General features: G+C 53.3%; 1 protein-coding gene across 1 annotated transcript in view; it reads left to right on the top strand.

Annotated features, from left to right (window-relative positions):
• The first annotated feature begins 807 nt into the window (after positions 1-807).
• Positions 808-15,054, top strand: part of MBIP (MAP3K12 binding inhibitory protein 1) — a 103,946-nt gene continuing 89,699 nt past the window's right edge. The window contains exons 1-2 of the mRNA XM_086936918.1: positions 808-918; positions 7,943-8,062. Of these exons, the coding sequence (XP_086793044.1) occupies positions 847-918; positions 7,943-8,062 (192 nt within the window). The 5' untranslated portion in view covers positions 808-846. The remainder of the gene's footprint in view (positions 919-7,942; positions 8,063-15,054) is intronic.

Below are 15,054 nucleotides of genomic sequence, written 5' to 3' on the forward strand. Positions count from 1 at the left end.
ACCCAGTGCCCACTGGGACAGGTGAGTGATGTGCATTGGTGCAGAGGGCACCTTTCATTGGTAAATACATCTCACTGAGGCTGCTGGCCTTTACACATACTAACCACCCTACACCCAGTGCCCACTGGGACAGGTGAGTGATGGGCATTGGAGCAGAGGGCACCTTTCATTGGTAAATACATCTCACTGAGGCTGCTGGCCTTCACACATACTAACCACCCTTGGATACCCAGTGCCACTGGGACAGGTGAGTGATGTGCATTGGAGCAGAGGGCCCCTTTCATTGGTAAATACATCTCACTGAGGCTGCTGGCCTTCACACATACTAACCACCCTTGTATGCCCAGTGCCACTGGGACAGGTGAGTGATGTGCATTGGAGCAGAGGGCCCCTTTCATTGGTGCAGAGGCTGCTGGCCTTGTTCCATTCACTGTAGATGTTCCAAGTGTATTTAGTTCCACGTCTAGCTTTGTTTTTTTTTAAAGAGGATAAAAGGACGTGACATCGCTTCCTCTGCCTTAACAGGGACAGGTGCCTCATGATGTCACTTCCTGTGATGTCATGAATGTTCCATCATGTACCCCGCATGGTTTTAATCCAGAGCGGCGTCTCGTGTGCCCCAGTGTCACCGGGGAGAGCGTGGGGGGGGGGGGGGGGTGAGGGGGGTGCACGGGGCCCCTATAACCCCTTCCCTTTAGGGGCCACTGGTGCAGGGCGGAAGTGCGTCTCCTCCTCCGTCTCTCTGGATCGGCCGCACTGAGGCTGCACGGCTGGTGACGTCACTGCGCCTCGCGCCGCTCTGACACGTCACCCGCGCGCGACGGTTTCCATGGTCCCCGCTCAGCGATGGAGCCCGAAGCGGCGCGGAGGGAGGTCCTGGGGGAGACCCTGAGGGCCCTGGAGGGCTGCGCGCGGGAGGTGAGGGGCCTCGGGGGGCGAGGGGGTGAAGAGGTGAAGAGAAGAGGGCAGGGGCTCCCGAGGGCTGAGGGGTGAAGAGAAGAGGGCATGGGCCCCTGGGGAGGAGGAGGGGGTGTAGAGAAGAGGGCAGGGGTCCGATGGCTGAGGGGTGAAGAGAAGAGGGCAGGGGCCCTCCGAGGGCTGAGGGCAGGGGCCCCGAGGGCTGAGGGGGTGCAGAGAAGAGGGCAGGGGCCCGATGGCTGAGGGGGTGAAGAGAAGAGGGCAGGGGCCCTCCGAGGGCTGAGGGCAGGGGCCCGATGGCTGAGGGGTGAAGAGAAGAGGGCAGGGGCCCTCCGAGGGCTGAGGGCAGGGGCCCCGAGGGCTGAGGGGGTGTAGAGAAGAGGGCAGGGGCCCGATGGCTGAGGGGGTGAAGAGAAGAGGGCATGGGCCCCTGGGGAGGACAGGGGCCCCAGAGGGCTGAGGGGGTGAAGAGAAGAGGGCAGGGGCCCGATGGCTGAGGGGTGAAGAGAAGAGGGCAGGGGCCCTCCGAGGGCTGAGGGCAGGGGCCCCGAGGGCTGAGGGGGTGCAGAGAAGAGGGCAGGGGCCCGATGGCTGAGGGGGTGAAGAGAAGAGGGCAGGGGCCCTCCGAGGGCTGAGGGCAGGGGCCCGATGGCTGAGGGGTGAAGAGAAGAGGGCAGGGGCCCTCCGAGGGCTGAGGGCAGGGGCCCCGAGGGCTGAGGGGGTGTAGAGAAGAGGGCAGGGGCCCGATGGCTGAGGGGGTGAAGAGAAGAGGGCATGGGCCCCTGGGGAGGACAGGGGCCCCAGAGGGCTGAGGGGGTGAAGAGAAGAGGGCAGGGGCCCGATGGCTGAGGGGTGAAGAGAAGAGGGCAGGGGCCCTCCGAGGGCTGAGGGCAGGGGCCCCGAGGGCTGAGGGGGTGCAGAGAAGAGGGCAGGGGCCCGATGGCTGAGGGGGTGAAGAGAAGAGGGCAGGGGCCCTCCGAGGGCTGAGGGCAGGGGCCCGATGGCTGAGGGGTGAAGAGAAGAGGGCAGGGGCCCTCCGAGGGCTGAGGGCAGGGGCCCCGAGGGCTGAGGGGGTGTAGAGAAGAGGGCAGGGGCCCGATGGCTGAGGGGTGAAGAGAAGAGGGCAGGGGCCCGATGGCTGAGGGGGTGAAGAGAAGAGGGCATGGGCCCCTGGGGAGGACAGGGGCCCCAGAGGGCTGAGGGGGTGAAGAGTAGAAGGCAGGGGCCCCGAGGGCTGAGGGGGTGCAGAGAAGAGGGCAGGGGCCCCGAGGGCTGAGGGGGTGCAGAGAAGAGGGCAGGGGCCCCGAGGGCTGAGGGGGTGCAGAGAAGAGGGCAGGGGCCCCCAGGGCTGAGGGGGTGTAGAGAAGAGGGCAGGGGCCCCCGAGGGCTGAGGGGTGAAGAGAAGAGGGCAGGGGCCCCCAGGGCTGAGGGGGTGAAGAGAAGAGGGCATGGGCCCCTGGGGAGGAGGGGGTGTAGAGAAGAGGGCAGGGGCCCGATGGCTGAGGGGTGAAGAGAAGAGGGCAGGGGCCCGATGGCTGAGGGGGTGAAGAGAAGAGGGCATGGGCCCCTGGGGAGGACAGGGGCCCCAGAGGGCTGAGGGGGTGAAGAGTAGAAGGCAGGGGCCCCGAGGGCTGAGGGGGTGCAGAGAAGAGGGCAGGGGCCCCGAGGGCTGAGGGGGTGCAGAGAAGAGGGCAGGGGCCCCGAGGGCTGAGGGGGTGAAGAGAAGAGGGCATGGGCCCCTGGGGAGGAGGGGGTGTAGAGAAGAGGGCAGGGGCCCGATGGCTGAGGGGTGAAGAGAAGAGGGCAGGGGCCCCGAGGGCTGAGGGGGTGCAGAGAAGAGGGCAGGGGCCCGAGGGCTGAGGGGGTGCAGAGAAGAGGGCAGGGGCCCGAGGGCTGAGGGGGTGAAGAGAAGAGGGCAGGGGCCCCCAGGGCTGAGGGGGAGAAGAGAAGAGGGCAGGGGCCCCGAGGGCTGAGGGGTGAAGAGAAGATGGCAGGGGCCCCGAGGGCTGAGGGGGTGAAGAGAAGAGAAGAGGGCAGGGCCCCAAGGGATGAGGGGTGATGAGAAGATGGCAGGGGCCCCCAGGGCTGAGGGGGTTAAGAGAAGAGAAGAGGCCTGGGGCCCGAGGGCTGAGGGGTGAAGAGAAGAGGGCAGGGGCCCCGAGGGCTGAGGGGGTGCAGAGAAGAGGGCAGGGGCCCCGAGGGCTGAGGGGGTGCAGAGAAGAGGGCAGGGGGCCCGAGGGCTGAGGGGGTGCAGAGAAGAGGGCAGGGGCCCGAGGGCTGAGGGGGTGTAGAGAAGAGGGCAGGGGCCCCGAGGGCTATGCATGGGAGGTGAGGAGGGCAGGGGCCCCCGAGGGGGTGAAGAGAAGAGGGCAGGGGCCCCGAGGGCTGAGGAGGTGTAGAGAAGAGGGCAGGGGCCCGAGGGCTGAGGGGGTGAAGAGAAGAGGGTAGAGGCCCCGAGGGCTGAGGGGGTGCAGAGAAGAGGGCAGGGGCCCCGAGGGCTGAGGGGGTGCAGAGAAGAGGGCAGGGGCCCCGAGGGCTGAGGGGGTGCAGAGAAGAGGGCAGGGGCCCCGAGGGCTGAGGGGGTGCAGAGAAGAGGGCAGGGGCCCGAGGGCTGAGGGGGTGAAGAGAAGAGGGCAGGGGCCCGAGGGCTGAGGGGGTGCAGAGAAGAGGGCAGGGGCCCCGAGGGCTGAGGGGGTGCAGAGAAGAGGGCAGGGGCCCCGAGGGCTGAGGGAGTGAAGAGAAGAGGGCAGGGGCCCTCTGGGCTGAGGGGGAGAAGAGAAGAGGGCAGGGGCCCCGAGGGCTGAGGGGTGAAGAGAAGATGGCAGGGGCCCCGAGGGCTGAGGGGGTGAAGAGAAGAGAAGAGGGCAGGGGCCCCGAGGGCTGAGGGGTGAAGAGAAGATGGCAGGGGCCCCCAGGGCTGAGGGGGTGAAGAGAAGAGAAGAGGGCTGGGGCCCGAGGGCTGAGGGGTGAAGAGAAGAGGGCAGGGGCCCCCAGGGCTTAGGGGGTGAAGAGAAGAGGGCAGGGGGCCCCAGGGCTGAGGGGGTGTAGAGAAGAGGGCAGGGGCCCGATGGCTGAGGGGGTGAAGAGAAGATGGCAGGGGCCCCCAGGGCTGAGGGGGTGAAGAGAAGAGGCCCGGGACCCGCAGGAAGGCAGGGGCCCCCATGGCTGAGGGGGTGAAGAGAAGAGGGCAGGGACCCGCATGAAGGCAGGGGCCCCCATGGCTGAGGGGGTGTAGAGAAGAGGTCAGGGGCCCCCAGGGCTGAGGGGAAAGAGAAAAGGGCAGGGGTCCCCAGGGCTGAGGGGTGAAGAGAAGAGGGCAGGGGCCCCCAAGGGCTGAGGGGTGAAGTGAAGAGGGCAGGGGCCCCCCGAGGGCTGAGGGGTGAAGTGAAGAGGACAGGGGCCCCCATGGCTGAGGGGGTGTAGAGAAGAGGACAGGGGCCCCCAGGGCTGAGGGGGAAAGAGAAAAGGGCAGGGGTCCCCAGGGCTGAGTGGTGAAGAGAAGAGGGCAGGGGCCCCCGAGGGCTGAGGGGTGAAGTGAAGATCACAGGGGGCCCCGAGGGCTGAGGGGGTGTAGAGAAGAGGACAGCGGCCCCGAGGGCTGAGGGGGTGAGGAGGGCAGGGGCCCCCGAGGGCTGAGGGGTGAAGTGAAGAGGGCAAGGGCCCTGAGGGGGTGAGGAGGGCAGGGGTCGCCGAGGGCTGAGGGGGTGAAGAGAAGAGGGCAGGGGCCCCCGAGGGCTGAGGGGGTGAAGAGAAGAGGGCAGGGACCCGCAGGAAGGCAGGGGCCCCCATGGCTGAGGGGGTGAAGTGAAGAGGGCAGGGCCCCCTAGGGCTGAGGGGTGAAGTGAAGAGGACAGGGGCCCCCGAGGGCTGAGGGGTGAAGAGGGCAGGGTCCCCCGAGGGCAGGAGGTGAGAAGGGCAGGAACCACGAGGGTTGAGGGGTGAAGAGGACAGGGGCCCCTGAGGGGTGAAGAGGGCAGCCCCCCCCCGAGGAGGGCAGGCCCCCCGAGGGCAGGAGGTGAGAAGGGCAGGGACCACGAGGGGTGAAGAGGACAGGGGCCCCGAGGGCTGAGGGGTGATGAGGGCAGGGCCCCCGAGGGCTATGCATGGGAGGTGAGGAGGGCAGGGGCCCCCGAGGGCTGAGGGGGTGAAGAGGGTAGGGCCCCTCGAGGGCAGGAGGTGAGGAGGGCAGGGACCACGAGGGCTGTGCCTGGGAGGTGAGGAGGTCGGTGCTGCCCCGCAGCAGGGGGTCTCAGTGCTTCCCCTGGGCCAGGGTAGGGGGGGTCAGGCATGCCCACACCCCAGGGCTGTAGACCGCAGGCTCCTTCGAGCTCCCCCCAGCCCTCCCCGGGGCATCGCACAAGCACCAGAGCGGCGCTGTGCAGCGGCCGGGAGGGGCAGAGAGGCGGCGCTCGCCGACCTGGCTCACACACACCAGGAGGGGCCCTCGAGGGTCTGCCTTATTTAAGGGGCTGCCAAGGCAGCATTATTCCTTAGCTGGAAGGGGGGCATGGACACATATGCAGGGATCCTTGTTCTGTGAGAGCTGCGTGGGTCGGGGGTGGGCACCTGAAAGGATGTAGGGTCTCTGTGGTCTTTTAGAAGGCATCAGTCCTTGGGATGGACACCTCAAAATATCTAGGATTCCTGGCTGTCTTTCAGGGTGGCATCAGTCCTTGTGCTGAAGAGTTGAATGTCTATGCTACTTGTGGCGTCTTGTCGTGTCACCTCAGTTGTTGGTGTGAAGGTAGAGACAATAAAGGGACGCAGAAGTCCTTTGATCGTTGTGAGCTCCATTAGTCTTTGCCTTAGAGGATGGTACCCTAACTGTGCAGGATTCATGGGTATTCTGGAGTTGCATCTGACGTGGCACCCGAAGGCATGCAGGGTTCACAATTCTAGTGTGACATCTGCCCTTGGGGTGGACATACAAAGGATGTGGGATTCTTGGCATCTTGTATGGCTGCATCAGTTATTGTCATGACTGCATGCACGTGTCTCCTTTGGCTCTTGAGGGCTGCATTAGTCCTTGATGTGGAGGATGGCCACCCTAAAGTATGCAGGATTTTTGGACTCCTCGAGGGCTACATCACTCCTTGGGGTCAATATCGGGGATTGGAGGTCACACTGCAGGCCTCGAAAACTTTACTCGCCCACTCACTGTGGCGAGTCAGATTTTTATCAGGTCGAGTGTTTTTTAGCACCTATTCGTCCCTTCTGGCGGGTGAACTTAAGCTGGAAGGAACAGGTGTTCTGTTCATTCTGAAAGTAAATTAGCAATAAAGACGCATTTTAATCTTTTTTTTAAAATCTTGACACATTTGCTGTCTGTTCGAGGAGAGGTCAAATGTTCGTTTTAAAAACTAATTTTTGCTTGTCTTATCCTGGAAAATTGTATTTACCTTTCTATCTGATAATACACCTAGAGGTTTTTGCCAAGTGAGCTATCTGATAGTCATTGTAAAACAAAAGCCTGTAAGATGTCAGGTTGTTTTTATCTAACACGTTTAAACTGCGTTTAAATAAATAGTATAGTATTTCAAATATATCAGGAATTATGAAATAACTTTTTTTGAAATTCAGAAGTGTGATGTAAACCGAGTTGAACAAGACCACAACAAATCAGAATACTTTACTTGGTGATGTGTAAATGAAAAATACTTGCAGAAACTTGATTTCCAAAATTGTACACTATTTAATCAGCAAAACCACGTCAGTGGGAAAATCGCGGCCATTTCAATAAAAAATCTGCTCATTGCAAATAAGTGTGCTACCACTTCTTGCTTCAGGTGTGCATTTATTAAAAGTAATACTTTTTCAATATGATTCGAGAAATATTCCTTCCCCTGCCATGATCACAATGCAGTTAATTAACTAAGAGTGAAGTCAGCGCTCGTATATGTGGCCAGATTTGTATTATATAGGGAGCAGAAGTTTCGTCTATTAAGTCAAACAAAATCGTTTTTTATACAGCAGACCTACTCATCTCCCACATTTGAAGGTGCTCTCATGTGTGATCATAAAGAAATGGCGGCTCAGTAAATTTAAATATTTGCCCACGATCACATAATTTGAAACCAGTTTATGGGTTGAGAGCATTACAACTAGGTCAAGTAGGTTATTTGTCTGTCACTAGACCTACTGGTCTAGTAACAATTTTAGATTTTTCGAGGCCTGCAACAACATTCCTTTTATCTGTGACAGCTACATCAGTTTTTGTGGTGGAGTGGGAGCATCTGGAGGTATGCACCACCCTTGGTGTCTGCTATGGTGGCATCAGACCTTGAGGTGAGGAGTGGGCACATTGAACCTATGCTTATTGTGTATCTTCTTCTATGGCTACATCAGGGTTTAGGATGAGGACGTGCACTTGAAGGTGTATTGGATTCAGTCAGTCTGTAAGAGCCAAAGGGAATGACCTGCCGTGCTATCCTTCTAAACAGAAAGTGATGCATGACTGCACCAATGTCCTGGATTTGTGGAGTTTTCCTCCACGTCCATGCTTTGTAGTACATTATTTCAACATGCACAAGTCCGTGCTTGCTCCTGGGGTTTGTACCATGTATAGTGGCACTTCTAGGCGAAATGTGACTTAGAAGGCCTTATATGTGGTGGTCCGGTTCAGTGTTCTGATTGGTATGACAGTTAGTGGTTCTTCACTATTGGGCAGTAAAGTCAGGTTACATCTGAAATAACTCGCCCAGACCTGCTCTAACTGCACTGTTCTGCTTGTTGTGAATTGTGGCGGCTCCTGGTAGGGGAGTGACAACGATTTGCTTCCATTGGCAAGTTATTCTCTCGCCTAAACAACCACTGTCCTTTTCATAGGATGACAATTGTTCCATAGAGCTGTGAGGACTTATAGACACCTACCTGGGAGCAGAGTTGGGGCTGGGGCTGCTGCTTGTTGTGTGACACATGATTCATCACGGTCCGTGCATTGCTTGGTTGGTGTAATATAGCAGCGTGTCTGGCTGGATGTACCTATTGCTAATACATCAGTTGACAATCCTCCTTTTTTTCAAAGCTTCACCTTCCAGAAGATATTGTGACGCTTTCAGTCAATTGGACAAAGCTTAAGGATGTTCCTGTGTCTTCTCCAGCACTACTCAGCCGGGCCCTGCAGCAGCACATCCAGCACATGCAGGTATGTGTTTACATCTCCAGGAATTACAAATGGCGACTTGATGAGTGATTCTCTACCGATGCTTCTCTGTTCACCGGGCTGCGTCTAGCAAAATAGGTTCAAGCAATTCTTTCTCAATACCCTTTTTAGGTCTCGTGGAAGCAATGCGTAAGCATTGTTCGGCGAGATATATAGTAAGCGACTTTCAAAACTCTAAACACTGCGGATTCCTTGCAGTTCATGTGAGATACGCGTGCACAGAAATCCGCTCCCCCTACAACTCCCACCAAGCAAGACAAGCCAAGAACATAAACGCGACCGGCCGCTTTCAGTCCATCTGCCACCATCCACTTCAAGCGCTCCGCAGGTCATAAACAGGACCATCTGCTCGTGAATTGGGATGCTGGCATGGTTGCCCAGCCCCCCTCCCAGCGCTGCCTTTCCTCTACCGGCGACTTTTAACTTGTTTTTAAAGCATCGTATAAGTTGTACTTTCAACACCTGTTTACTTCGTGCTACTCTCAGTGCGTTTACAGTTTAATAGAGATTTGTCATTCCACTTGCTCTCCTGTACACTATTGAGTTTTAAAACATTTCATGAGATGCACTTCATATACTTCTATGTACAGTTTCATTTCCAACCGTTCACATAACTGTAAAAAATGTAAACCACACTTTTCTTAAGCATGCCGTGAGTGCATATGTGTTTGCCATTCAGCTTTTGTCACCCTTCTTCCAGCACATTTCTTGTCATAACTTTATTTTCCACAACTTGGTCCTTCAAATTTCTCTTACGTATGCTATCACTTTTATACAGCTTCTCCATTTGAGCTGCCTTCCTGGTGCGCTTTCACTCTAATTGGGCTCTTGTTCATTCTCTTCTACCCCTCCATGTTGCTCTGTGTTGCTCCCCCCGCGCCCCGTGATGCTTCCACCTGCCCTCCATGATGATTCCCCTGCACTTCTGCTGTTTCCCCACCCTCCTTCATTACGGCCTCTGTATTGCTTTTCTAACCCTATTTGGCCCCTCACGGCATTCTTTCCCCCATCCGCTCATGTTACTTAATTTTTTTTTTTTACTGCACCAACTCTAATCTGCAAACAAAAAGACAAAAACAGGGCGTCATTTTGTAGGCTTGTATATGCTTGGTGCGCACACAGCTGGCTGCATAGGCTTTTTTCCCTCCTGTTTATTAGCCTTAGTGCACAGTATCGAAGATGCTGTACAGCTTGGCTGAAAGCATTGGCAAAGCCAATAGGTCCCAAAAGCGAGACCTATTGGCTAAGCCACTGTTTGGTGTTGATAGCCTGTACTTATGAATCTGAAATCTGGCAACTTGATAAATGGTGGCATCCCTCTTAATTATGAGCTTGACGGCAGTGCCATTCAACAGGGTGTGGCCATGGACCATTACTTATAAACACGTGTGTCTTCTGTGATTTTAATCTAAGAACGACCTTGTATTGTCAAGTTCAAGTTCAAAGATAGCTTTATTCGGTATTTAACAAACACCATAAAAGCAAACAATACAAAATACAGTCAAAAACGCAACATTAAAAACTTGATGATTAAAAAATCACTGCAACGAATACACTTCATTACACTTATCAATCAGTTAATCTAATCTTAAAAACCATAAAATCTTTTCATAAAATTCGTTTGGTAGGAAGATAAATTCATTAGGTTAATAAAACGGTTGAGGTAAATATAACATATTTATGTATTATATGGTGTTATTAGGCACAAGATAATACTCATACAAACCCTCGCCCTTCTAATCATTTCTCATGGTTCCGCTGCGTCTAGCAAAATAGGTTCAAGCAATTCTTTCTCAATACCCTTTTTAGGTCTCGTGGAAGCAATGCGTAAGCATTGTTCGGCGAGATATATAGTAAGCGACTTTCAAAACTCTAAACACTGCGGATTCCTTGCAGTTCATGTGAGATACGCGTGCACAGAAATCCGCTCCCCCTACAACTCCCACCAAGCAAGACAAGCCAAGAACATAAACGCGACCGGCCGCTTTCAGTCCATTTGCCACCATCCACTTCAAGCGCTCCGCAGGTCATAAACAGGACCATCTGCTCGTGAATTGGGATGCTGGCATGGTTGCCCAGCCCCCCTCCCAGCGCTGCCTTTCCTCTACCGGCGACTTTTAACTTGTTTTTAAAGCATCGTATAAGTTGTACTTTCAACACCTGTTTACTTCGTGCTTCTCTCAGTGCGTTTACAGTTTAATAGAGATTTGTCATTCCACTTGCTCTCCTGTACACTATTGAGTTTTAAAACATTTCATGAGATGCACTTCATATACTTCTATGTACAGTTTCATTTCCAACCGTTAACATAACTGTAAAAAATGTAAACCACACTTTTCTTAAGCATGCCGTGAGTGCATATGTGTTTGCCATTCAGCTTTTGTCACCCTTCTTCCAGCACATTTCTTGTCATAACTTTATTTTCCACAACTTGGTCCTTCAAATTTCTCTTACGTATGCTATCACTTTTATACAGCTTCTCCATTTGAGCTGCCTTCCTGGTGCGCTTTCACTCTAATTGGGCTCTTGTTCATTCTCTTCTACCCCTCCATGTTGCTCTGTGTTGCTCCCCCCGCGCCCCGTGATGCTTCCACCTGCCCTCCATGATGATTCCCCTGCACTTCTGCTGTTTCCCCACCCTCCTTCATTACGGCCTCTGTATTGCTTTTCCAACCCTATTTGGCCCCTCACGGCATTCTTTCCCCCATCCGCTCATGTTACTTAAATTTTTTTTTTTACTGCACCAACTCTAATCTGCAAACAAAAAGACAAAAACAGGGCGTCATTTTGTAGGCTTGTATATGCTTGGTGCGCACACAGCTGGCTGCATAGGCTTTTTTCCCTCCTGTTTATTAGCCTTAGTGCACAGTATCGAAGATGCTGTACAGCTTGGCTGAAAGCATTGGCAAAGCCAATAGGTCCCAAAAGCGAGACCTATTGGCTAAGCCACTGTTTGGTGTTGATAGCCTGTACTTATGAATCTGAAATCTGGCAACTTGATAAATGGTGGCATCCCTCTTAATTATGAGCTTGACGGCAGTGCCATTCAACAGGGTGTGGCCATGGACCATTACTTATAAACACGTGTGTCTTCTGTGATTTTAATCTAAGAACGACCTTGTATTGTCTGTGTTTCTTCTTCCTGGATAGGTAGAAGAAATATTTGCACAGAAAACGGGCAAATTAGTTAGGATTGGTGATAAACTGGAACCAATATGCAAGAGTACGTTAGGGAAGTAATGTTGACAACATTTAGCTGTGTGCTAGGCTTTTGTGATAAAACCATCACAAAGCATACATGCATAGTTAAATGTACTTCCTTTATGGGCCTTGGGTGAACCTTCAAAAACTATAGGTCGTATCCAGTATCATTAACATTTTCTTCCGCCCTCCGCTACATCCAACACCACCACATCACTCGAGGACACCACCACATCACTCGAGGACACCACCACATCACTCGAGGACACCACCACATCACTCGAGGACACCACCACATCGCTCGGGACCACCACCCCATCGCTCGGGACCACCACCCCATTGCTCGGGACCACCACCCCATTGCTCGGGACCACCACCCCATTGCTCGGGACCACCACCCCATTGCTCGGGACCACCACCCCATTGCTCGGGACCACCACCCCATTGCTCGGGACCACCACCCCATCGCTCGGGACCACCACCCCATCGCTCGGGACCACCACCCCATCACTCGGGAACACCACCACATCACTCTGGGGACACCACCACATCACTCAGCCCAACCACATCATCACTCAGCACCACAACAGCACTGTCCTTGCTTGCTACCAACAAGCATTGCCATAGCAAATAGGACTCGCGTTAGGAAAGTGTAAGCTATTGGCTTTGTGAATAACGATGCTATTAATTTATATATTTTCAACTCCACCCTCCAACTCCACCCTCACTCTATCTATCGCCCTCCCCCTACCACTCTACCGCTCTCACTCTACCACTCTACCGCCCTCACTCACTCTACCGCCTTCTCTAATCCCCTGTTCACTTCTCTTCTCCCGTACTTATCTGCTGCTCTCTTCCACCGCCTCCTTCTCTAGCTCCCTGTTCTCTTCTCCTGTGCTGATCTGCTGCTCTCTTCCACCCGCCTCCTTCTTTAACTCCCTGTTCTCTTTTGCTGTGCTGATCTGCTGCTCTCTTCCACATACATCCTTCTCTAACTGCACACACACATACAACCACGGACACACACACATACAACCGCACACACAATCACACCACACACCCAGCCCCACACACACCCAGCCCCACACACACCCAGCCCCACACACACCCAGCCCCACACACACCCAGCCCCACACCCACCCAGCCCCACACACACCCAGCCCCACACACACCCAGCCCCACAAAAAACCAAGCCCCACACACCCCCAGCCCCACACACCCCCAGCCCCACACACCCCCAGCCAGGCGGCAGACCCGAGAGCAGAGGACGGCCCGGGACCAGGGTTCGATTCCCGGCGCGGCAGGTTTCTGGACCAGGGTCAGCGGACTCGATAATTCTCTCGCCTCGGTGCCCACTCTGATCAGCGATCACACTCGGCAACTCTGGGCATTAGCTTGCCTCATGTTCACTAACGGCCCCACCAGACCGCCGGGGATGCCTGGTCTCACCCTGGAGATACCCATTAAGGGACCATCTCTCAGGGAAGCCAGGAAGGGTTTCGCAGCGGTCGAAGCACCTTGGGACCCTCCGGGTAAGTAGTGCGCTATATAAATGCCTATACATTACATTACATTACATTACATTACACCCCCAGCCCCACACCCCCCCAGCCCCACACCCCCCCAGCCCCACACACCCCCAGCCCCACACACCCCCAGCCACACACACCCCCAGCCACACACACCCCCAGCCACACACACCCCCAGCCACACACACCCCCAGCCACACACACCCCCAGCCACACACACCCCCCAGCCACACACACCCCCCAGCCACACACACCCCCCAGCCACACCCCCCCCCAGCCACACACACCCCCCAGCCACACACACCCCCCAGCCACACACACCCCCAGCCACACACACCCCCCAGCCACACACACCCCCCAGCCACACACACCCCCCAGCCACACACACCCCCCAGCCACACACACCCCCCAGCCACACACACCCCCCCCCAGCCACACACACCCCCCAGCCACACACCCCCATCGCCCTCACTCTATCGCCCTCACTCTATCGCCCTCACTCTATCGCCCTCACTCTATCGCCCTCACTCTATCGCCCTCACTCTATCGCCCTCACTCTATCGCCCTCACTCTATCTATCCATCGCACCACCACAGCATCACTCCGGGGCACCACAACATCTCTCTGCATCACCACAGCATCAATCTGTGCAACCATTCAACAACAACTGGTTCAAATATGTTCTCTCAATGTTTCAAGCTTTATTACAAATATCACAAAAAGATGTTAATATTTCACTTCTGTTTTTGGATTTTCGTCACAATAAAATACACTGAACATAATCTTCACAAAAAGTATTTACAAAAGTTTAAGCTATTGCAATTATGAATTACAATAACTTTTATTTCAGTATCAGTTATTTAAAAAAATTAAAAGCCATTGTTATTTGTAATATCAATACATCTAAGTCACGTAAATACAAAACATGTTGCATTACAAATGCTATAGGTGTCACATTTGCAAAAGTTAAAAGTATTGGCATTGTAAATGACAAAGCAATTAATTTCGCTATTTTCAAAACCAACACATAAATATAAAATGTGTCATTTACAAGACCAATAGCTCAAACTTTCCTAATGCGAGACCTATTGCATTGCAAATGCTTCTTGTAATTGTGTATTCCCTGTGAGAGAGTGCGGTCTGATGAGGTCAACTACAGACGAGCAGCACTGCAAACTAAAATACTCCATACAATAGTACAACTTAATTCCAGTAGAACAGCAAGGTTTTAAAGGAGGACATTCAACTCTATACCCTGTTTTGGCTCATGGGAGATTGCTTTTACAGCGATAAAGCAGCATGTTACGTTGTTCTGCTGGTTTGTGGGATTCCGGGAAGCATTTGATTTTTCTTTATCCTTTTCTTTTGCACACAGAGAATTTCTCTGAAAGACGCACGCGTAAATGTTGATTTTAAAGGATTTCTTTTGATATAATGCAACAATTCTAACTTGGCATTGGTGGCAATACCAGGTGATACTGAGCTTACCCTTTCAGAAAAAAAAATCCTAATAAATGTTAGCTTGAGGCAATGCAGTGTTCCTGCCCCACCTTGTTTGCTCGTTTTTAGCAGATTTACCCTTAATGCTCCTTAAAACTCCATGTTCTCTGGAAATGGGGGTGTTTAAGTATTATGCTTAGAATATGTGGGTGGCTTACTAATGATGGATTCTACACAAATTGACCTCTAGACGAAAATAAAGACGTTCCATACATATTGCTCAGATAACAGAAGAACTAAAAATACGGATAATATAAGCAGTTTACTTAGTTCATAGTGGAGACAAAAGTTCAGGAAGTGGATACTTTTAAATATTTACGGATGCATTATCCAAAAACCTGAAATGGAATTTGCATCTAGAAATGACTGAAACGGTGTCTTGGTCCCATGTAATGGTTCTCTTGAAATGTAATAATGGTTTTGCAGACCGTACTCATTAATCATTATTTAAAGCTGTGATTCAGCCTCATATTTCAAATGGTGCTGATTTTTTTTTTGTGGCTGGGGAAAAATCAGTGTAATCAATTAGAGGGCAAAATCTTATGTCACCTACAACTAAGGTGTCATCAACTTTCAATTCACCCCAATCTGGAATATTATTTTACTGATTTATTGAAGTATTAACTAGTGTAAGAAAATGGGTGTCTTACATGAGGAAATAGATAACTGCCTTGAGGATGCAATATTCCTAGGACACAGAAAATCAAGCAACACCACTAAATTATCTAAAGCGAATTTAGTACA

This window comes from Lissotriton vulgaris, chromosome 9 (assembly GCF_964263255.1).
Source record: "Lissotriton vulgaris chromosome 9, aLisVul1.2, whole genome shotgun sequence".
Taxonomy (NCBI): domain Eukaryota; kingdom Metazoa; phylum Chordata; class Amphibia; order Caudata; family Salamandridae; genus Lissotriton; species Lissotriton vulgaris.